Genomic DNA, 22,295 nt, shown 5'->3' on the forward strand with positions numbered 1-22,295 from the left:
CTCAATCAGCTAAGTCAGCAAGTCGGATGGGAGTAAGATATGGATGAACGAACGAACAAATGAATGAACAGACCTTGCTGCACTGTGTCCAGAAAATGTCACTGCCACTTTAAAACGATGGATTTAAAGAACATTTTGGCATTTCTAAAATATAAATGCTGTTTTCACTATGCCCCATGTCCACCCTCTCCCCACTTTCCCAATGCTCTTAAAGGTCAAGATTTTTTTTCCCCTTCACATGCTCAGGCTGGGTTTTCCTTTTATCAGAAAATTTTGCCTTCTCCATAGGTGTGTTGTTTGCTGGCATCAAGAATGCCTAGGCCTAACTAACTATGCTTCTAGGAAATAAAAATGCCTCCTCTTGTTTATTTTAGGAATTATTTTCACCACCTGAGGATGATTCTGCAGAGGTTAGGATGGAAAGAAAATGAGCAATGCTCTTGGAATTGGACCTAGGAGAAAAGAGAGGAATAATAACGAAGAGATTCAATGAACCGGAGGAATAAAAACGGAAAGATTCAATGAACTGCTGATTAAAAAAAAAATTCCCATCCTCTGAGAAATAGAAATCTTGGGTTTTGCTCCCCATGGTCCAAACTGGCTGTGTGATCTCCAACAAGTCACTGGATCTCTCTGTCTGATCCTCTATCTTGGACAATGTAAACCAATGAACATGCAAAATAACTGAAAATGCTCTGGCTCAGTCACAGTTTCTATGTTTCGAGTCCTTAGTAGCTGGATGTAGCTAGTGGTTACTGTGTTGGACAGCACAGAAGAGATTTCCATCATTGCAAAAAAATCCACTGGAAGGTGCTATTCTAGATGCCGATGCTCCCTTTTCTCACTGGTTAAAATGGAGGTAATTATACCTACTCCTTAGAGTGCGTGTAAGAATGAGATGTGATGGCAAGTGACTGGCACGGTGTGTGACACACAGTAGATGCTCGGGATCACAGCCCGTTCCCACTCTGTCCTGGGAGGTCTCTGCAAAGTGTGTGGCAGCTGTCCCTCCCGCCCTCCCTGGAGACCAGCTGGGCCCCATCACAGCATGAAGGAGTCCTCAGACTTCTGCCTTCACCGGGGCAATTAATACTGGGAAATGTTTGTTGCTTTTAAGAGGTGTCAGCGTAGCAGGATGGTGCCTTGCAATCAATCCTGAAGATGGCCAGGGCATTGCACTGATTTCCAAAGAGCCACCGAGGCTCTCTCCTGTCTGCACACCCAGGAGCAAAGAAGCAGCCCAAATCCCAAGCCGGGCCCCTGTTCTAATCTCCGCCACGGAGTCTCGCACGGTGGAAAATGGGGATGGCCTTGTGCTCCTTAGCTATTTCATGGGTTATCTGGGGAGAGATTTTTTTTTTTAAACCTGGGCTGGGTTCCCTAAGCCACAAAGAATACTTCTCAACCGCCTTCCCTCACCACCCAAACAGTGTGTTCTATTGGTTTAAGCATGAAATTAGGGTCACCACAAATATCTTCTAGGCATGAAAGATCTATCATTAGATAGAGAAGTTCTGAAAAACCTTCCCTGACCTCACAGGCTGGGGTGGGAAGCTGTCTTCTCTGTGACTAACGACACCAGGCTCGATCTATCACAGCGCTTGTCATACTGTCTGCCCTGTCCTGTCACTTGAGAGGCCCCTATCCTCGGCTTTAAGATGCCAAAGGAAGTGCAGTCTTTGTCCTCCTAGCACCCCGATGCCTGGCACTGTGCCTTGGACATAGCAGAAAGCATGTAGCTACTCCTTTACTTGTTAGTTTTGTACAATTGTTGGTCACGCAACAAGGCAGCGGTGAATCCACATGAAAACCTGGGCCCTGGTTCATGTCTTGGTTCTGCTCCTGACTGGCTCTATACGGCTGAGAAAACCACTTTAATCTTTGTGTGTTAGTCGTCTCTTTCGTAAAGTATAGTAAAAGGATCTATGTAATATGGTTGTTGGAAGAACCCAAGGAGATCGCTAAGTAGCACAGTGCCTCGTGCATAGTAGAGGCTCAGCTAATGTTTATGAATATTATCATTGTCATAATATTCATCCAGTGTTTTCAACCATTTTCTTACACACACACACACACACACACACACAGCAAATAACATGTATCATCCCCTGAAAAATCCCATTAGTTAAGATGCCATCCCTCCTTTACTTCAAAGTTGTGGTTTTTGTGTGTTTGTTGGTTTTGCTTAGGAAACTGTTCATGTTCACTAGCTCTGTTCAGTTTCTACAAAACCTGTCAACAATTATTAGGTAACTGCAGGTAACTCAACACGTACTTGATGTCTATTCAGGATACCAATTCTAGGTAAAAACACTAAAAAAACGCTGTTAAGAATATTCTTAAAATGAATACTAACAACAATCCATTTCTAGATCAGCTGGAAGAACGCCATTGTTTGCAGTGTTTTACCAATGCGTCTATAGCGGGCTCCGAAATGGAGAGACTGAGTTGGACATCTGATTCCACATCAAGTGAGTTTCCTTTTTTATTCTTTGTGCTAAATTAGAAAATCCCAAATCACAATTATGGGTTTGCAGCAAAGACCGCAAGTGTTTGCTGGAGATTCTGGATCTGCTGCTCTATCCTGGACCCACAAATGATGGGGCACTTTCCCCGGGGACCGCCTTGCGCAGCTGCTCAGCGTTCCACTGGACAGCATGTGCACCAGAGCTGGAGGCTGATGCCTTAAGACGGGAGAGAACAGCGATGGCTCCCCTGCCCTATTTTAGTGCATCAAGCACTGGTAACCATATCTTCATGCCTGGTGGTTGCATCTGGGTGTGGACCTGAAATATATCCTCTGACACATGTGGAGCTTTATCTTCTACACTTAAAGAGTCCAATTCTTGGCAATCAGGCGGTCTGCACCTTAATTCAATACCGAAGACTCCTTATATCCATAGATATTCCCTGAGACATAGCACTCAGCAAACCACTGGAAATCGTGTAAAGCAGTGGTTCTCAACCATGGCTGCACATTAGAATCACCTGGGAATCTTGTCAAAATCCTGATTTCTGGGCCTCACCCTCTGGAAATTCTGTTTCTTTGTTACTAATGATGAGGCCCAGAAATCAGGATTTTAACAAGATTCCCAGGTGATTCTAATGTGCAGCCAAGGTTGAGAACCACTAGTGTAAAGAATCACTACTGGCCTTGTCAGTGTCAACATTTGTTTTAAAATGTCAACCCTTCTTTCAAAAACTTGAATTAGCACCTTCCTTGTGACAGCCAGTATGCTTCAGTGTGTTGAGCTGTGTGGGGCACAAAATCTTGCTCACATGAGCATCTTTTTGCACATTAAGATGAAAAGGTATACCTCACTGCCCGCCTCTGATCTTATTCACAGCATTCACTACTCCCTTCAATGCTGCCCTAGGCCCTTGCTGGCCAATAACTGAGGTCTGTGTGGAGGGCTATTCATGTGCAAACTCTTTACTTGCATAACTGTGTCAATCTTGCTGTGCTCCAAGCTGGTCCTTTCATCCCGCTGCAGGTTTCCAGTTCACATTACATACTATGAAATCCTCAGTGCCAAATTCAATTGCTCTGCCCCTCCAGCACTGGTGTCAATGATGAACTGAAGGAAATAGCCATCCAGCGCTTCTCTTTCGTATGTGTGCTACGCCTATGAGCGGATGCACGTTCTGCACATCAGTGGCTTCATTCAACTGTGAAATAAATTCTTTACAGCCCCTCCCCCTGCAGAAACAGTCATTGCAGTTGCATGTCGCACAGATATTATGGGACACCCAGCAGTGCCATTTAATGAAGGAATTTTGCCGATAGCTTGTTTTGCCATCTCCACACATAATGTGTATCATTAAATCTGCCAATAGTTTTTTAAAATATGCTTTTATTGACTTCAGAGAGGGAAAGAGAGAAACATCAATGATGAGAGAGAATCATTGATCAGCTGCCTCCTGCACACCCCACACTGGGGATCAAGTCTGCAACCCAGGCATGTGCCCTGACTGGGAATTGAACTGTGACTTCCTGGTTCATAGGTCAATGCTCAACCACTGAGCTATGCTGGCCGGGCATATTTGCCAATACTTTTAAGAGTATTAGCAAGAGTGTGACTTGCAACTAGGTTAGCAATAGAAAATACAATTTTACCAGTAAGGAAGTTAATTGTCAATGCTTTTTGGTCTCTTCTCCACTCCTAGAGACAAACCTATTTGATTTTGTGCCAGAAAAACATTTTTTTGGTACTTTTTCTGAAGGAAAAACTCAAAGGTTTACTTTTTTAAAAACAATGCAAAAGTCTTGATAGCTTCCTGCCCCTATTTTGTGGTTGCATAACATCTTGCCCCGTGGACAAGGGCAAGGATGGCCTGATATCCAATTAAATCCATGTTTTAGACATCCAGCTTTGTATTTTCTGATCACACTTTTCCTCTTTGGCTGCTGGTGGGGAATCTTTACACTTACTACTTTGCCTCCATGTACTCGGTACATATGCTCACATTCAATATTCACTCTGGAGTACTGCCCCAGATTTATGGTTTCAACGTTACAGTGAGTTGGAATATTTTGGTATTTTTGGGGGCCTTTGACCCCTTTTGTAAAGTGTTGATATAATACAATGCAACAGAATAACAAATAAATATGCAATTTTAACAGATGTAACTGGTAACCAGCAAAAAATGTAAAAGTGCTTTGACCCAGAGGCACTGTGACCTGCTAGCTCAATGTGAGCTGGGATGGGAGAGAATATAAGAATCCCTGTGGCATGCATCTGTCCACTAAGGACAAGAGCATACTGGTAGTCAGTGCCTGATGGCCGCTCTGTCAAAATTACAGATCAATTGCATACTTGAGAAATGTATGTGCTCCAAAACGTATCATTATTTTTCTTCTGAGAGTAGCAAACCGCTGCAGACAAATGGATAGGCTGCTGGGGATCGAAGCTAACTCGCAGCTCACACATAGAAGAGCACCTGTAAGTTCTTCTGTTCAGCATCCTGAGTATTTCTGGGCCTAATGAGCACCACCCCTCCCCTTTCTTCAGTGAGATCTACTTACTTCTGGATGATGCCGTCGCCACAGTACCCACTTCCGTGGGTATATACAGCAGCAGGCGATGGCTCGCCTTCCTCACTTCCGGAAATGGTGATGACCCAGTACTGGTACACACTGCCAAGGCTGAGGTCCCTGGAAAATGCACAGACGACGATAAGCTATATAGACACAGTGTGGGGAGGGGGACAGACAACACTGACCCCCCGGTGCGTACATTCTAATTCTTGCTTATTTTTGAAATACATGCACATTCCGTTATCCAGTGTTTTTTATTGTCTGCTGTGGTGAAGGCATTCTTCCACTCATGATGGGTTACGCTAAAATGCACAGCAACCACAATGAGCATCAGTGGACAGATGCCCATGAATATTACTAGATATTTTTTCTTGTTGAGCTAACCTTTACAATAACCCTGGTGGGTAAGAATCAGAGGATGTGTATAATGAACATGTGGGAAACTGCCATCCAGGAAAAGTCAATGGGATAAGCAAAGGCCTACAGAGGAGGGAAAAGACAATGCCAGAGGTGGGCATTGTCTGATCCTTCTGCACTATTTTGAGATATGAGCAGAAACCCATTACAGGCGCGTCTGTCCTTTCCTTATAATTCTCTCCCTCCCGCCTCCCTATGTCGCTCACTCCTGACCAAAATAATAACGATAATCACGACATCCATTAATGGAATGTCAGGCCTGGGGCTAGGCGCTTTCCACACATTTTCTCATTTGAGAATCAAAACCACCTTATATGTGCGGTAGTATTTTCATCTTCATTTTACATATAAATGATGAATCTGAGGCATAGAGAGGTTAGGCATCCCACTTACAAGCACATGTCATTACATGACATCCGTGTTCAGCTTCTGCAATCCCTAGCTCAGGCCTGTTTGAATAATCTCATCCCTTGCAAGGAGGGATCCCGACAAGGCATTGGCATTCCAAGCACTGGTTCCTGCCAGATTTCCAACTGCCCTCCATTGCATCTCTCTTCTGTTCTCAACGCCCCCTAGTTCAAGGCCTATTTTGATGTCCTTATACTCACCCTCATACCAGATCACCTCCCTCCCTTAGTTAGCCCTTGAGACTTCCGCTTGAATTCATCCTGCCATCAAAAGATCCTGGCTACTGTCAGGTATCCTCTGAGGCACAGACATATTGACATCAATTCCACATGAACAAATCCCCATCCCCATACCCTCCTCCACCACTGTCAAAGGAAGATGTTATTCCTTTCTTTCATTTCCCTCAGCATCAATTATTTACTTATTAAAAATAACAATGTGCCATGGGGGGAAACACACACACACAAAATGATAATGAAGAGAATTCCTATCAGATTCCAGAGTTGGGGGGGATTTCATAAACAAGAAGGCCATGTTAAAAAAATCTCAAGTTCTCCTGCCCATCTGTTGTTTCAGCTGTTGTTAGGGTTGGAGCTGCTTGGATAAGGCCAGTGAGATAACAGGTGTAGGGGAAATGGATGGACAATGTCTCCTGACTCACAACACAACAACGATGAGCTGGAGTGTATGAGCATTAAAACCTGTGGTGAGGAACATAGCCTTCCTAAGAATGTTGAGCTTATCACCTGAAAGAGAACTTGTGTTAGCAGTGCTGGAGCAGACAGTAATATTGTGGGTAGACCAGAAGTCCCTGGGGATTCCATTAGTATTCTGTCAATGAAGACTAAGCAGGTGCAATGCATAAAGATCCTGAGCTTTTTTATGGGTGAGTGTATAAGTAACTGTTGCCTTGTAAACCTCTGGCATGCCAAATTGTCGATATAATTATATACTTCCTTTTTTTCTTCTCGTTTATTCAATATTTTATCCACCTCTACACTAGGGAATGTATACGTCTTCTGACGCTGCTTCTAAAACTGGAATAGTGTGCTGGGAGAAAGATGGCTTTTCCCAAGGAATACATGAAGGCACAACATAAAAATGACATACATTCTACAGCACCTTCATTCATTTTGCTCTAAAACAGCAGTTCTCACCTGTGGGTCGTGACCCCTTTGGCGGTCGAATGACCCTTTCACAGGGGTCGCCTAAGACCATCCTGCATATCAGATATTTACATTACGATTCATAACAGTAGCAACATTACAGTTATGATGTAGCAACGAAAATAATTTTATGGTTGGGTCACAACATGAGGAACTGTATTTAAAGGGCCAGAGGTTGAGAACCACTGCTCTAAAATATGGAGGCCCGTTTTATATTAAGCAAATATAACCATGTTATGGTATACATTTTCTTTGTGCTACATCTCAGGCCACTGGGGGCACATGGTCACTCTCTGAAGCAAATGGGACCCTTCTGTGAAAATGGGACATGTGAGTGTGAAAAGCACTTCTCGACATTGTGTTTTGCATTTGGAGGTGGGTGTCACAGATGATTCATGGCTGATAATATTTAAGACACTGCAATAACATTTGTTAATGTCTTCCTCTTCCCCTCTTCCTCCTCCTTCTCAATAAATACGACTCTCAGGCAGGCGAATGTGTGTCCATCTTCACTTCATCATCTACTGTGTCACAGGCAGGAGTTTCACTGCTCCAAGCCTACTTCACATTAGTCACAGTGTTTTCTTATGGACTATGAGAACACATATAAAGCACGTATGTGCTCTGCCTATGATAAAGTTAACATATGTTAACCCATGACTGTGAATTATCCACATTCTCATTCACTGGAATTCCGCTGTATTTTCTTTACTAGGTGGGATGGATGGAAAGGTAACTAACTACCTATAACCTTGGTTATTAGGTAAACCTATGAAGATGGGGCTATCATCTATCACCTGTTTCATAGTTTGATGGACAGTCTGTCATGTCATTTGGCTAGAACAGCCTCAGTGCCTGCCTGCAGCTAACTTTCTCTTCAGGTGGTGATTTCAACGTCTGAAAATTCTGGATCCCAGGTTTGTCAAATTTTTCCCTGGGCCAAAATCTGTCTCCCAGTAACTTCCATCCACTGTCCTCCTCCTTACCCACTAGCATTACATGGCACACGTGACTGGTAGAGAAACCTGAAGAACCCTCCTTCTTCCAAAAGCGCACGCATGGCTCATGTTTCACTATCTCACAGAAGCCTGGAGTTGTTTTCAGAGAGGAACACAGAAGCCTAGGCCACTCCCTTCATAAAAAGGTAGGGAGGGGGTATCAGGGTACAACTTATTAAAGAGATTATGTTCTCCCACTGAAGAAGTCTTGTGATAAAATGACATTTTCTCCAAGTTAAGTCAAAATGATCTCTTCCCAGCCACACACCCTTCCTCACACAACCCATGGACATAGACAATAGGATGGTGAAAGCCTGGAGGTGGGGGGGGGGGAGCGGGGGAGAGCTAGAAGAAGTCAATGTGGGGGAAAAAAGGGGACACGTAATACTTTTAACAATAAAGATTAAAAAAAAGTCAAAATGAATGCTGGACAAGGTCTCTTTTCTCAGGGATCCAGGTAGGACAGAATTCTCTCAGGACCAGCTCATGGCTTCTGAAGGTTTTGCTGGAGGTTAGGATCTATTTCATAGTTGGTTTAAAAGTAGGACGTTTATTTCAAGTTGTTCCTTTCAGCTACTCCTAAAACCATCTGGAAAGTCTTACACTGTCACTCGAACTCCTTTCCCTCCATGCCTCCCACACCCAGGCAGACCCTAGGCCTTGTCAATTCTTCCCACCCACAGCTTCTACTTGTATGTCATCCCCTTTGCATCCCGGCCGCCTCCAACATGTCAACCTTGATGGCTGTAGCGGCTGCTGGCTTGCCCTCCTGCCTCTATGGCTCCCTTTTCTGGTCTTGCCAACACCATGAGAATATCTTGATCCAAAGCCACCCTCCAACCCCAAATCTTCTCATTTGGTGATGGGATCAGCAAGCCGGAAACTCTCTGCCAGTACTATGTTTGGAGCTAAAATTTTACCACTTCACCTGAAACATGATTATTTTTATCACTTCTGATTTCTTTCACAGGATTCGGAGTGCCATTTTAAATTTACTGCATGAACATGCCACACTTTATTTGGCCATTCGTCTCTTGATAGATATCTAGGTTGTTTCTATTACTGCTATCATTATCATTTAATCATTTGGGTTGTGACTCTTATTGTTTTATTTATGCTGCTTTATAGAATAGAATTTTAAATAATTTCCTTCATGATTTGTGCTTTTCATGCCTTGTTGAATAAATGTTTCTTCACTTGAAGGTCATAAAATAGTCTCCTCTATTTCCTTTGAATAGTTTTAAGGTTTTTATTTTCACATGTATGGCTTCAATAATGTGCAGTGTAGTTTTTAAAATGATGTAAGTTAGGACTATTCCCTCCCCTTCCCCCCCGCCTTGCCCCCTCCAAATATGGATGGACCATTTGCCCAGCATTATGTCTGGAGTACTTAATTCTTTCACTACCGAGTTTGAACGCCTCCCTAGCCATATGTCACTCAGGATTTAGACAGGTTTTGTTTATGGCTCATCTTGGTGCATTGGTCATTTTTTTTTAAAATCGTATCCTTCACAGTCTATTTTAACTTCCATACTTTTACAGAAGTCGGAGTCTTGATTTATACTACAGATCTATGCTAAGGAGACCTCTTTGCTCTTTCATGTGAATTTTAAGTTTCATTTTTAAACTGCCTGTTAAGATTATGATTCCAATTTCATTGACTTTATAGATGTATTTGAAGAGAAAAGAGATCTTTGTCCCACTGCATGCTCCCATTTACACACACAGTTTATTTTTTTATTTATTTAGGTCATCATTTACGGTTCCAGTAAAGTTTAAAGCTTTCTTCATAAAACTTGTGATGATTTTTTTATTAGGAAATATATTCCTAACTCTAAGCATTTTATAGATGTCAGTGCTGTTGTAAATGGTAGCTTGAATCTGTCTACATATCTATCTATCTGCACACATACATACATGTACAGATATATATTTGTACTATCATATTTTGGAGCTGATAAAAGTAATTGGGTTTTATAAATGGATATTCTATTTAGAAGTCCTCATAGACTGTTTTATTAGGTCTAAGAATTTGTTGATTTTTATTACTTTTACTATGTAGTCTGTTACAGAGGAGAAGAATGATAGTTTCTTTTCAATTCTCAGATTTTTTTGTTTATATTTTTTTGTCCCACCCAGTTGCCAAGACTCATGGCACTGCATCAATAAAATGTGAGGTGCGGAGCGCTTACCTGCCTAGTTCCCAGTTCCGTTTTACTTCTTGCCCCTGGCGACATGTTTTTCTGATCTCATCTATGCATTTGAAAGGATGCTAGTTACATCAGTTATGGTTGATCTAGAACTTCCCAATAGATGTTAGTATTGGAAATATTTGTAGGTTAGTCCACCAAATTGTACATACTATGTTTAATATAAACCTGACAGGTAGAAGTCATTTGCATGGTGTTCAGGGTAGTTTAGTAATCTGCCCAAGGTCATGGAGATATTAGCTATAAAGCAGAATATAAACCATGCAGTTTCACGCTAGAACCCTTGACGTTTCCATGACACTGAGCTGACTCCTCAGATAAGCACACAGAATGCAAAAACTCTGTGTGGAGAAGGCAAGTGCCCCTTCATAGCCCTAAAGTCTTTTAGGAAGCTGCTACTCCAACTAAATTGTATTTTACTTCTTATGTAGCATTTTAGAGAAAAACAGCTTCAGTTCTAACATATCTTTAGGATGACCTTTTTCCTCAGTTGAGAAGTGACAGTGCATTATCACACTTGCTTTATTGTTATTTTTCTAATCATCAAGATCACCCATGCCTGTGTTAACCACTTAGAGCACGATGTGAAAAAACTTAAAATAAAGCAAAATTGTCACAAATTCCATCGCCTTGTGGCCATTACCAAGAACATTCTGGCCACCCATCCATTCATGTATAATTTTATGTGCAAACATGCTCACATGCAATTTTCCATCAATATAAAAATCACAAACCTGTTCCTATAACCTCATTTTTAGAGTACGTGGGGGAAAAAAGAGTACATGTAGAATCATTAAATCCAGCTCGTTTGCTCTATGCTACCTAATTATATTGATGGCTTTGACCACTTTTTCAAATCCTGGATAAATATATGTATCTCATTTCATTCGTTCATCCATTCATTCACCCAAATAGCATTCACCGAGTCATCCCAGCTTCTCTTGGGTTTCGGGGACTCGGTGAGCCACAAAATATGGTCCTGCCTTTCGGATGCTCATAGGCTTGTGGGGAAGAAAATGCTTGGCAATGGATGGCTTTGGCACAGTCAACAAGGGTAGGGGCTGTGGGAGACCGGGACCTGGGCTGAGGAGGTGACTCTGAGAAGTGGCCTGACTCGAGAAAGCTAAGGAGAAGCCAGGTCATTAGAAGGAGAAGGGAACGGGCTTGCATGGCAAGGACATCGTCGTGTTTGTTTCCCGGAAGACCATTTTGGTAGCAGCAGAGATACCTGGTTTAGGGGGAAAGGTGGACCAAATATACCTCGTGGGCTGGAAGATGCAGGGATGAACTGAGTGCCTACCGCGTGTTGGCACTAGGCTAGATGTTTTCATATTCCGTTTCATTTACAGAGATCTAAAACTTACAACAAAATAGCCTTCCCCGCTGAGGGACTCTGGAGTCCTGTCGTTTTCTCAAAAGGATTTAATTCTTACCATTCATACATTAAGGTTAACTACACCCCGGTTTTCCTGCATGTGATAAGGATATCCTCAATTCCAACTTCATATGTGGATCACCCTGAATTCTTTTATTTTTTTCTCTCTATTCATGTGGTGCTTTAAAATGTTTTTTCTTTATTCAACCCGAATTCTGAAGAGAACACTTTACTTCTGTTTCAGACTGAGAGGTGCTCTGGTCTCAATTTTCATTGAAGGAGGGTGGCTGTGAAGCACTTGGATACGCCTTTGGGGAGGACTTTCTGGCATCGCTATGGATGCCACCTGGACCACGAGTCAAGGAAAATGTTTATAGTTCTCCCATTAAATTGGGTTGTGATTTGGGATCAATCAGTTCTTCTCTCTGGACCTCGCTTTCCTTGTGCCATTAAAATATTTATTTATTTAATTTCCTTCTCTATTGATTAAGGTATTAAAATATTTTTTATACACAAGGTGTCCCCACAAAATGTTGGCTGTCATTAATTTCAATGGGTTAAATCTGAAAAGAAAGAAACATCATTTAAGCTATCAGCTGTTCAAGTGGGTATACATTTTTGGAGGACACCCTATGTATATATGGAGTTTCGGGTAAGAATCATCCCAAAGATGAAGAAGATACCATCGTTGGTCTCAAACAGTTAAAAGGCAAACAGGAGGATAAGTCAAATGCAGCATGGTTGTAAAACAGGGTAGAGTTTGAAGAGCTCCAAAAGAGAGGAAGACCAAAGAGAGGTTAGAAGGATGAGAAAGGCTTAGGGAGAGTTCTGACACCTGGATTAGGTTGATTCCTGTAGAAACAGGTGTCTTAAGCACCCCATATTTCATTAAAAAACTCAGCATACTTAGTTGCAATTAGATGCTGAATGTCTGATCTTCTCTGATGTATGTTAAGTGCTTCAAGGACAGAGAACACGTCTGCCTTTCTTTGCTATATATCTGTGCTTAGCACAGTGCCTGACAGACATAGAATAGGCTTCCAACAATATCTGTTGAATGGATTAAAGTTTGAGACAGTGCACATGGGAAAATGTCCAAAGACATAAATTGCATGTATGGCATTCTGAGCAGTAGGAACAGCTCAAAACAGGACACAGGTGAACCTTTTTAGATGAAGAAAGTCCAATTAGACTGAACATCAGGTGAGCCAAAAAAAGTGCTAAAGTTTTCCTAGATGGTCAGGTTAGAGTGTGCATAGATGGCAGAAGGCTCTGAGGTAAGATGCTGAGTCCCCGAGTGATGGAGAGCCACTGTTGTAAAAGCAGGGCACCAGACACAATGACTTCCTAAGGCCCCCACCCCTCCTCCAGTTGTAGAAATCACAATTACATGTGCTACAGTGGCTGAGACACTGAGCCAGCACCCACGTCTTCAGACAGGCTGAGCTCCCCCGACTCCCAGAGATCCCTCCTTCCAGGTCCCCCATCCAGTAGACAGCAGCGCTTTCCACCACACACACTCCTTTAGTAAAGCAAAGCTGCGATGTTGAGGTATAATCTTGGGGAAAATGGACTATGGTCTTGCAATACCCATCTGCTTATTCCTTCTGGTGACCACTACGAGCTCCAACTCATGGTCTGGATTAAACGGATGAAGAATGGGATGACAGGGATCTGAGACTCCTCTGGGCATTCGGATCCCTCCCAATGGGAGGGGGGTCCGGCCCTCTTCACACAGGTAACACAAAACTCTTTCTTTGCACACGGGCAATGCTGCCCTCATTCTGTGCAAGGCTCAGGCAGGAGCAAATGTATACATGCGACTGATTAATTCCAGCAGCCTTTGACGGAGTTGTCCAAAGATTTGCCCTGGTACCAATTTAAAACACAGTAGCAAATTTAATGAAACTAACAGTTTGCAGCCAAGGCCTTTGTTATTTTGTTTTAATCATCTTTTACCACCAATTGAAATGATTTTCTACTTTCTTGGTGCAATGAAATAAAATACCAGGGAAAGAATGGAGGGACAATGTGGAAATTATAAAAAAAAAAAAAAAAATCCAGAGCTTCAAATCCGGGGATAAGGTAACAGCAGTCCTGAGACTTAACTGGCTGTGGAGTCCGGCAGAGATTGGAAGGAAAGACATTTCCCAGTTTGGGGGAAACGCCACACCTGGAGAGCATTAAGGGAAGGAGAGCGGAAAAGATCTACAAGGGACTCTTGTTTTTCCTGAATGCAACCAAAGGCGATGTGTGACAGCTTCCCCAAACACCCCTGCTGGTGATGGACAGGTCTCTTGACAACAGAGCAGGGGCTTGTGACTAGCTGACCGGTCGCCAAGGCCTCTGGGAGCCCAAACGCTGTATCCCATTGGAGGTAAACAAGGCATGCGGCACAGTGTGAAAATCGAGGCCAACTGGGGGCCAGCAAGTCCGGTGCTGGGACCCAGTGACAGCTGGTGATTGAGCGGCACTAACTGAACACAGTTGTTGAGACCAGGGGCCAGTGGGGAAAGCAATCTCCTTTCTCCTCCCTGTGGCCTCTCTGGGTGGCCAGCAATTTTATTACTGGCAAAGGGCGAGCCCAACAGCGTTTTCAAATTTGGCACCACATCTAAAACCATTTGGGGGCTGGGCTTCTCTTTCTTCTCTCTCCCCTCTCCCCCTCACCAGCCCCAGGAATGAATGCTTTGGGTTCGGTGAAAGCCGGAGTGCAGTTAGCAAACTCCATTTCCCCTCAAATTTGAAACCCATGTGCACTTGGGGAAAATGTAATCCTTATGTTTCTGATTCATTTACACTTAACTCATCAAAACGCTATTTTGTAAGAGCTATTTGATGTCTGCGAGGTCTTCTGAGCTCTTTTGTAAGCTTTGCTTCTTAGAAGCAGGAAGTCACGTTTTTGATGGGAGGGAGAACTTGAACCTAAAAGGTTGAGTTTGTTTTGAAATGAGGGCTCTCGGAGGGTCACGTGGACCCTGAGCTTGGCCAAATGTGTGCTCTCATTTCCTATACCAGCCCCCTCCCCAGCACCAGCTGCCATGACGTTACTGATGTCAGCTCTCTGCGATTGTATTCGGAGCTTCCAACGGAGACTTCTCCACAATCGGAGAGAGCCGAACTCAAACCTGAGTCCCAAGACCTGGCCACGCTCCAGCACTTGGTTCTGTGGGGGAAGGAGCACTTGGATGGGGAGTCAGGAACCCCAGGTTCAATGACCTGTTCAGCCATTAAAGGGCTGTGTGGTTCTGAGGAAGTGGCCTCCCCTCTCTGGGCTTCAATGCTCCTTCCAGATCTGAGAGTTTTTCTGTTTAATTCCTAGAAAGTAGGAATTTGGAGCACCTCATAATGGAGCTTCTGGAGACGGAGTTTGTATTCAAGGAGCTGAGCTCAACAAGAAAACATGAACATGAAGAAACAGAGCTATGGCTTCAGAGATCACTCATCCCAAGTTTCTCATCATGGGATGGATACTGGACATGGAGAAAGGGAATAAATTGCTACAAGTCATAGAAAATTAAAGTCAAAGTCCAGCTTTCCTGGTATTTTTGATGAACAACCTTGGTGGAAATTTCCAAACCTTTCAGTTTATAGGATATTGAAACTGGAGCAAAGAAAACCCTCCTTCCCACCTTGACAACAAGGCTGTGAAAGCGGCATTAGCATGGAAGGGGGACTGGCATTCTGCATGAGGCGCAGTGAGGTGGTGTCTGGCTTGTATTAAAGCCCATGAGTGAATGATTAATCCTGGGTAGAAAACAAAGCCTGTACCTTGTAACGTTATAGGTATTAGTGCCATGGAAGATTAACCCCGCGATGCCCCGAGGGACCTTTGCAGAACACTGGACTACACTTTGAGCATCGGTGGATAAAGAAAACAAGTGGTCTCACAGGTCCTGTCTGCCCCCCACCCCAATACACACACACCTTTGCACACACGCATTCATGAGCGCACACACCTCAAGCTTACCTTGACTGCTCCCACAGCTCCATGGAGGGAGGGAATGTTATGGTTTCAAGGGAAGTGTGATTGCGTGCCAGCCACTGACTCACTGGCTGCCGATGGCAAGGCACTTCTGCACTCATCTTCTTTCTCTCATCCCAACCCAAACGTGCCTCTACCTTCACATTCTCAGTGTCAGGGATGCCGGTGACACAGGCATCTTCCACGCCCCCTCACCTGCCCCTTCCCTCTGCTCAGGCATCAAGTATTTCCAACCCATTAGTCTGGCTCAGCCCCACTCCCTTCCCTCCATGCTCTCAAGTTTACTACCCTTTACCAGCACCATCATCTCTTATCTCAGTTTTGGCAGCATTGTTTCACTTCTCTTTTGTCCTTTTTAATATATATGTGTGTGTGTGTGTGTGTGTGTGTGTGTGTATGTATATATGTATACATATATACATATGAGGGGGGGAGAAGGATGGAGAGATAGAAACATCGACAAGATGAAGAGAAACATCATCCATCGGCTGCCTCCTGCACACCCTCACTGGGGACTGAGCCAGCAACCTAGGCAGTGCCCTGACTGGGAATCCAACCGGTGATCTCTTGGTTCCTGGGTTGACACTCAACTACTGAGCTACACCGGCCCGGCTCTCTTTTGTTCTTTTGATTTTCTGGTAACTAATCCATCTTAGAAGTTAAAGAAAAGCTTCAAATATACCAGGTATCAGCTGTATCATCATGGATTTCTGCTAGCTATTGACCTGCCACAGAGTTTACTTATTCATTCATTCAGGCATGCATGCATTTATTTAGCTCCATTTATTGGCCACCTACTTGATGCCTGGCATTGCCGGAGAAGCTGAGGATAAGGTGGCAGATACTACCTAGTCCCCACCTCTAATCAAAATGCCACTCAACCAGAAAAATGCAGCAATACGTTTGGAACTGTCACAAAGGGAGAGCTTGATAAGCCCTGAGAGAGAGAGAGCATGTCAGGGAGGAGCTCCGAGCTACCCGGTGTGCCTGGGAGGCTGTCTGTACAGGGGCCAGTCTCTGAGCGCAGTCCAGACTTGTTGCCAGTGTGACATGGCACCTGCTGCCTCCACCCTTGCAGAATTAGACTCCCTCAGTGGTCTGAACGGAATGTCAGGCCTGGCAATGTCCTTTAGGGTCAGCTACCTCTGCCTTCCTGTTCCTGAAGGGGCCTTGGGCCCACCGAGGAGAGTCACAGGTCAGGGACACACAACAACATTTCAGAGCAGGACTGGAATTCAGGTCTCCTGATCTAGGGCCAGCATTTTGGTGGGTTTCCTCCTTTCCCCCCGCCTTTGGTTCAGCTAAAGCGATTAAAGTGCGATTTATCTTTTATTCCTTCTAACTCAACACCGAACCATAGGAACCCAGTTAGAGTTTCACGAGAAACAGTCTCACGTGTGTGTCTGTGCGTGTCCGTGTGTTTGCCTCTCACACATACTCTCCAGCCTGGCCCTGGCCAGGAATAAGCTGCATGAAAACCAAACAACAGAAAGAATCATAAACATTTAAATCTGCAGAGTTCCCCAGACAGCATCACATCCTCACAAGCCTGTGATCTGATTACAGTTGTTCAGGGCACCCCTTGTGAGACTGTATGGAAAGGCATCAGCACCCACTTTTCTCAGGGGAAGGAGTTGAGGCTCACACTGTGGAGGCACCCGGTTAGGGTCCCACTGCAAGGCAGTTGTGTGCTGGCCTGGGAGCCAGATTCCTGATTCAGAACTCAGCATTTCTGAAGTAAATGCCTGAGGTTTCTGTTTCAACAGACACAACATGAACTCACGGAGCCCTGTCCTCAAGATTCTCATCATCTCTGAGCACAGACTGAATGGATTTTGTCCGCTCGTCTTGCCAATGCCCAGTGTGAGATAAATTCCTCCATTCTTCCCACATCTGTAATTACTCTGACGGCTGTTATTTTCCTTCTCTTTCCTATTCATTTGTTTGTTTTCTTAAAAATCAGGAATTGGAGCTACACAACCAAGTCCAGTCCAACCTACTTATCCCCGGACAAACAGCAAAAGAACAAAGAAGTAGGTGACACCAGGACACACTGCAACCTGATTTCACGAACTCATTGTTATTTATCCAAAGAAACTCTTGGAAAACCCTCGAATCAAATACTACACTAAAAGCTATTCCTCCATTTCAGGAAATAACCTCATTCCAAATGCTCAAACCAGAAACGGAGTCACTGGACAGCTCCATCTTAAAACCTTTGCATCCAATACATCACTAAGCCCTGTGGATTCCACCTCTGACATGTCTCCAATTCATCCACTTCTCTATGCAAATGATCACAAACTCTGGTTTGGATTTTAGCAATAATCCCCAATTTCCACTCTTCCTCAATCCTTCTTCAAAGAGCACCTGGAGCAATTTTATAAAAACACAAATCTGATTGGCTTAGACCTCTATTTCCTAATGAATAATAAATATAAATCCAAACTATATAATAAGGGCCATTCCCCCTTCCTTTAAGGGGAGAGTATACTCTTTATAACCTCTTGTTATAATAATCTTTAGTTTGTAATAATATTTTTTTACTTGGGATATTTTTCAGTTCAGCTTCCCTATCCAATTGTAAGATTCAGAATTACAGTACCAGCAAGATTGGCACATTGTAATGACTTGTTACAGAAAGGAAGGAAGGAAGGGAAAGAGAAAGAGAGAAGGAGAGGAAGAAAGAGAGGAAGGGAGAAAGAATTTATCAACAGAACCTCAGGTCTATCATTTATCTTCTCTGTCTTATTTAACATCTGTAATGGCCCACTTGCTGTAAAGTTCGGTAGTGCATCAGACTGATACAGAGACATTTTTAGGATAAATGATTTCAGTGGTGCTAGCATCAAATGGATGCTTCACACTTTCAAAATCGTGAAGGTACTTGGAGACAGTCAGCACTTCTATAGCTGCTGCTGAATCTGGAGATCTGTTGATTTTGCAAAACCCGAATGTTCTCAGAACTGGTATTTCATCCTGAGAGGTACTTGGCCTCAGATTGAGGAGAGGGAGTTACAGGTGGATGATGCCCAGCTTCCAGAAATAGAGTATGATTGTGCTGACTCTATACTCTGCCAGCCTGGGCTAGGAGCAGAGGTATCCGCTGCGCCTCTGTCCTGGGGTGCGGGGGGGGGGGGCATTAAAATCCTAATTTAACAGATGGAAAAACCAAGGTATAAAGAGATGAACAACCAAACATAAATGAAAGATATTCTTAGCAAGTTACATAAGAGAAGATGTTAAAATAATTGAAAGATGCTCACTCAAGATGTTCATCACAAGAACATCAAATGCCCAAAGACAAAGCACTTTCATTTTGTCAAATTGTAGTGATAATGCAGAACATAAGGTCCCACTACCAACTGCTGTTGGAAGATGAGCTCAGTCACTCTCTCAGAAAGCCATTGGTTGTATCCACTGAAATGAAAAAGGTCATGGTTTATAACCCAGCAGTTCCACTTCTCAGCATCAGCCTGGAAAAATGCTCACATATGCCCATGAGGAGGTTAATACAAGAGCTCTTGCTGCAGCATTTGTTTGCAATAGAAAAATGTGTGAAATACTCATTGCCTAGCATTAGGAGTAGTTATTCCTAATAGGGAATACTATACAGCAGTTAAAAAGAAGTAGATTTAAGAACCAAAGTGATCAATAGTCCAGATTATTACATTTCCCTTCCTCAAAACTCTACATTTGTTCTGAAATTGAACAACCACTTTTGCTATGAAATATAGTATGTTGTTTCATTCATTTATTTGTTCATTCATTCATTTACCAATGTTTGCTGAGCATCCACTTGGTTTTAATCATGGAATTGTGGCAAGTCTCTTCAAGGATCAACTCTTACCCATCCATCAGTTCTTAGCTTATACAGCACTTCTTCCAAGAAACTTCCTTTAACTACCTCAAACTGGGTTAGATACCCTTCCTATGTTTTCCTTGTACTCCTCCCACTATAGCATCTTTCATGCTGCAGTATAATCACTGGATTCCTTACCTATTTCCCCCTTTCAACTGTGTGCTCATGAGGCCAGAGATCAGGACTCTATTCCTAGTTCCATGGTGATAGACACCCGTAACTATTTGCTGAATGAATTGATGGTGAATGGATGGGCAGATGAATAGATAAATGATAGTGAGCTGCTATTCACTGTTCCTGCTTTGCCTTACACCTGACTTACCCTAAGCCCAAAAAAAGGCAGGGGGGCTTAGTTTTGTCAAGTTTTTACTTCTTAGAGAAATCTGAAGATTTCATACAGACCCAAGCAGCACGGTGCCCGGTGCAGAAGCAAGTCAAAGCAAGTCAAGATGACAGTCAAGTTGAGAAACAGAAGCCTCCCTTCTTTGTTCCCAGCCACACGCATGAAGAACTGGCTGTGTAACTTGTGTTGCTGGGCTCCAAGACTGGGTCTCAGGAATGGACTGTGGGCTAAAGGCCTGCGAGCTGCAAGCATGTCTTCTACTTGCTGAACATTGAACTTCAGCCAGCTTGGATGCGTGTCTGAGCTCTAGAGGTCTGCCTCTGCGTTATTACAGCAGGAGGCGTTGTGGTTGAGAAAGGGGAATTTGGAATGAGACCGGCTCTGCCATTGCCAGCTGTGGTAAGCTGGATGAGTACATTTTCTGAGCTCTAGATTTTTCTCTGAGCTTCACCTGCCTCATAAATATTTGTAAGGCACTTAAACAGTGAGTATTCAGTAAGTAGTCATTATTATTATTAGCATGATTATTGTCCACACACCACACATTTCACTAGGGCATTGGAACCAGTCAGATCCACTCCAGGTACTGATCTTATAAACAATCTCTGCCGAATCCCTTTTACTTAAAAAAAAAGAAGAAAAAAAAGGGAAAAAAAAAGAAAGAAAATAAAAAAGAGGGTAAATGAGTCACCTGTCACCTAAGAACAACATCTATCCACACAGAATTGCATAATGTGTTTTCCCCCAATTTTACACACAGGGAAATTGAAGCCTAAATAAGTGACGCAATGTGTCTTAATGTCACATGGTAAATTAGTAGCAGAGTTGGCGCTGGTCCTCTTTTCCTCTGCTAGTGTCACTTCTCATTCAATGAAGAGGTTTCCACTTGAGGGAGATGTTCTGCATTTCTTCCTCATCCTGGCCAAAAGTAATCAGTCTACTGGAAGCATCCATGGGGTAAGCCCAGAAGCCCTTCCCTCCATCAATGTCATACCTTGGGAAACTATCTCCAGGATAGATAACAGAAAGAATAAATATTTTTGCTGAGAGAAAAAAATGAAGACAAAGGTCAAAGGGGATCATGTAATGGGTTGAGTTGGGGAAGGAAAATAAAAGGCATTTTTTCCTCTCTCTCCTCTTTTTCTCCAAAACAGTCTTTATATAGAACTTGTCCATGAGCCAATTTATTTGATATGGAAAAAATGTGAAAGCAGCCAAGTACACACACATGCAGAGACACACAGAGGTATTTGTGTTGGAGTTCAGAACTTGCATTACTAAGAGATAACGAAGTTGAAATGGTAGGTTGACTTGGAATGATGTTTTACTTTGTTCAGAGTCTCAGAGAACATTCACGTCAGGAAGCCCAGTTCTCCAGTAAATTCCTTGGGACTCAAGAAAGCAAAGAGAAAGGCCAGCGAACACCTGCCCTTGTTCTTGTCACACATTAGGGACGAGAGAATTATTTGTTGAGTGAATGAAAGAACAAATGGCGCACAAGAACGTGGGCCTGGATAGTGAGAAATTTAAAAATTTCTCAAGTTTTCATGCTGTGCAACCGAGTCTGAACACGAATAATCTAGTGCAAGCTCCTCCTTGTAGAAGAGGCCTCTGAAGACCAGAAGGAGTAAGTGACTAGACTAAGATCGCAGAGCGGGTTAGTGACCTCGCTAAAAGTAGAACTCAGGTGCTTTCACTTCTTCAGTCTAACTTCCACCGTTCCACACTTAGCACCCGTGTCAGCTCTCCCTTGCTCACGATTTGAGGCAAGAAATAAAAGCTGTGTTTAAACTGAGGTTTAAGACATCTATTATTTATTACCCCCATTGTTTTGTAAAGAATTTTTAAATGGATGCATATTTATGGAGCTTTTACTACTCTAGACAAGTGAGGAGATGGCAGAGATGGGGTTATGGAATCTTTTCAAGGCAGGATGATTCTTTACATTTTAAGTCCATTCCCAAACACAAACCAAGTGCTCCCTCTGAGTTCTTAAACAGATGTTCTTCATCTCCGAGTCAATGAATGGGCAAGGGCTTGCTTGTGATGTGCACGTTAATTGCTGGCATGTAAAAGGAAGTGCTGGTAAAGAGTTTGAAAGTGGTTCTGACTCTTAAAAAGATTAAAAGTTTCCTCCAGAACTTGGTTTCTATTAATGATTGGCTTCATAAATATTTTCAAGTAGACAGAGCACAGATTGTCTCTTATATCATCTTATAATCAAAGAAAGAGCCACAAAAGACCCATAGAAACCATGGACTTCAACATTTTCATCACACAGAGGAGGAAATTGAGGCTCAACGAAACTGACTGATTTATCTTTTGTCAGTAAGTGGACTGGCTGGGACCAAACACAAGGCGTCTGACTCCTGAGCTATTTTTCTTTCCAAGACTCAAAGTGTTCCCTACCAACATCCATCACATGTCATAAACATTCAACAAATGTTTGCTGATTGACTTCATAGAGTCTTGGTACTCAAATTAGGTGGCCAA

At 43.1% G+C, this 22,295-nt stretch overlaps 1 protein-coding gene across 1 annotated transcript in view; it reads right to left on the reverse strand.

Annotated features, from left to right (window-relative positions):
* Positions 1 to 22,295, reverse strand: part of PAPPA (pappalysin 1) — a 221,475-nt gene that overhangs the window by 114,136 nt on the left and 85,044 nt on the right. The window contains exon 8 of the mRNA XM_059657843.1: positions 5,027 to 5,155. Within this exon, the coding sequence (XP_059513826.1) occupies positions 5,027 to 5,155 (129 nt within the window). The remainder of the gene's footprint in view (positions 1 to 5,026; positions 5,156 to 22,295) is intronic.

The sequence above is a fragment of the Myotis daubentonii genome, chromosome 11, assembly GCF_963259705.1.
Source record: "Myotis daubentonii chromosome 11, mMyoDau2.1, whole genome shotgun sequence".
Taxonomy (NCBI): Eukaryota; Metazoa; Chordata; class Mammalia; order Chiroptera; family Vespertilionidae; genus Myotis; species Myotis daubentonii.